The following is a 1,052-nucleotide window of genomic DNA, read 5'->3' as shown; positions in this document are numbered from 1 at the left end:
TTCCTCCTGCATAGAGCCTTTGCATACATAGTATTTATTCTGACTGGAAGACCCTTCACCTCCACACTCCCCTTCACTAATTAACTCACATTCATTCTTTCATATCTTAGCCCAAGCATCACACTTCCTCAAAGTCGTCTAAAGCAGTCACCTACTCTTTCATAGGACCTTCTTATATTCTTTAGTGATACATGTGCATTCCCCCACTAGTCTGTAAGCTCAACAAAAGCCAGGACATTATCTGGTTTTGCTTACCAGTCTTTGTAACCCTGGAATGTAACATGGTTGATGAAATAAATATTTGCTAAATGTATAAGAGTTCACCTCTGCATTCCTAGTATTTACCAATGCTTAATATAGGGTAAATGTTCATAAAATCGTAACTGAACCAAATAAATGGTTATGAAGCAGAGAAATAAGTTAAATGCCACAAACTAACAAGTGCAAGGAACTTTTTTGAAGGTATAGAGGTTTCAAAGATTAATGTAAAATGAAAGGTATCCTATTTGCAAAGAGTTTTCAAACTAAGACTACCCCTACAGTTGTCATTTTATTAATGCTCAGAGAAATATTAGTCTTTAAGTTTACCTCCATACATTAAAATACACAATCAAATTATACTTACACGCATAATCCGCAATCACAGGCTTTGCATGAGAAACCTGACTTAGCAAAGAGGATTTCCCAGCATTTGGGAATCTAAAATGAGAAAATGAAATTATAAATTACAACAAATATCAGTATCATGATACCTTCTTACCTCTGAAATTCTAATTCAAGAAGAAGACCTCTTGAATATTTCTAGGATTAAGAGTCTAATATAGATTAAAAATTATCTTGAAAAATTTAGGAACAAAATGTACTTGTAAAAAAGATACAGACCTATTCATGCTGGAAACTTAGTATGTTTCAATAATGAGGGAATAAAATAATTTTTCACGGAAATCCTCCATGAAGTGGATTGACACAATAGCTGCAACATACCAACAGGGCTCAAACATACCAAGGATTGTCGAGAATGGCAAAGGACTGGGCAATATTTCGTTCTGTTA

The 1,052-nt window shown here is 34.2% G+C and overlaps 1 protein-coding gene across 1 annotated transcript in view; it reads right to left on the bottom strand.

Moving 5' to 3' along the window:
• GTPBP10 (GTP binding protein 10) overlaps window positions 1–1,052 on the bottom strand; it is a 26,610-nt gene that overhangs the window by 11,768 nt on the left and 13,790 nt on the right. Inside the window, exon 4 of the mRNA XM_023736082.1 lies at window positions 626–699. Coding sequence (XP_023591850.1) covers window positions 626–699 — 74 coding nt within the window. The remainder of the gene's footprint in view (window positions 1–625; window positions 700–1,052) is intronic.

This window comes from Trichechus manatus, unplaced genomic scaffold (assembly GCF_000243295.1).
Source record: "Trichechus manatus latirostris isolate Lorelei unplaced genomic scaffold, TriManLat1.0 scaffold00085, whole genome shotgun sequence".
NCBI lineage: Eukaryota > Metazoa > Chordata > Mammalia > Sirenia > Trichechidae > Trichechus > Trichechus manatus.
Note: the sequence above shows the minus strand (reverse complement) of the source record. Positions and strands in the feature narration are given on the sequence as shown.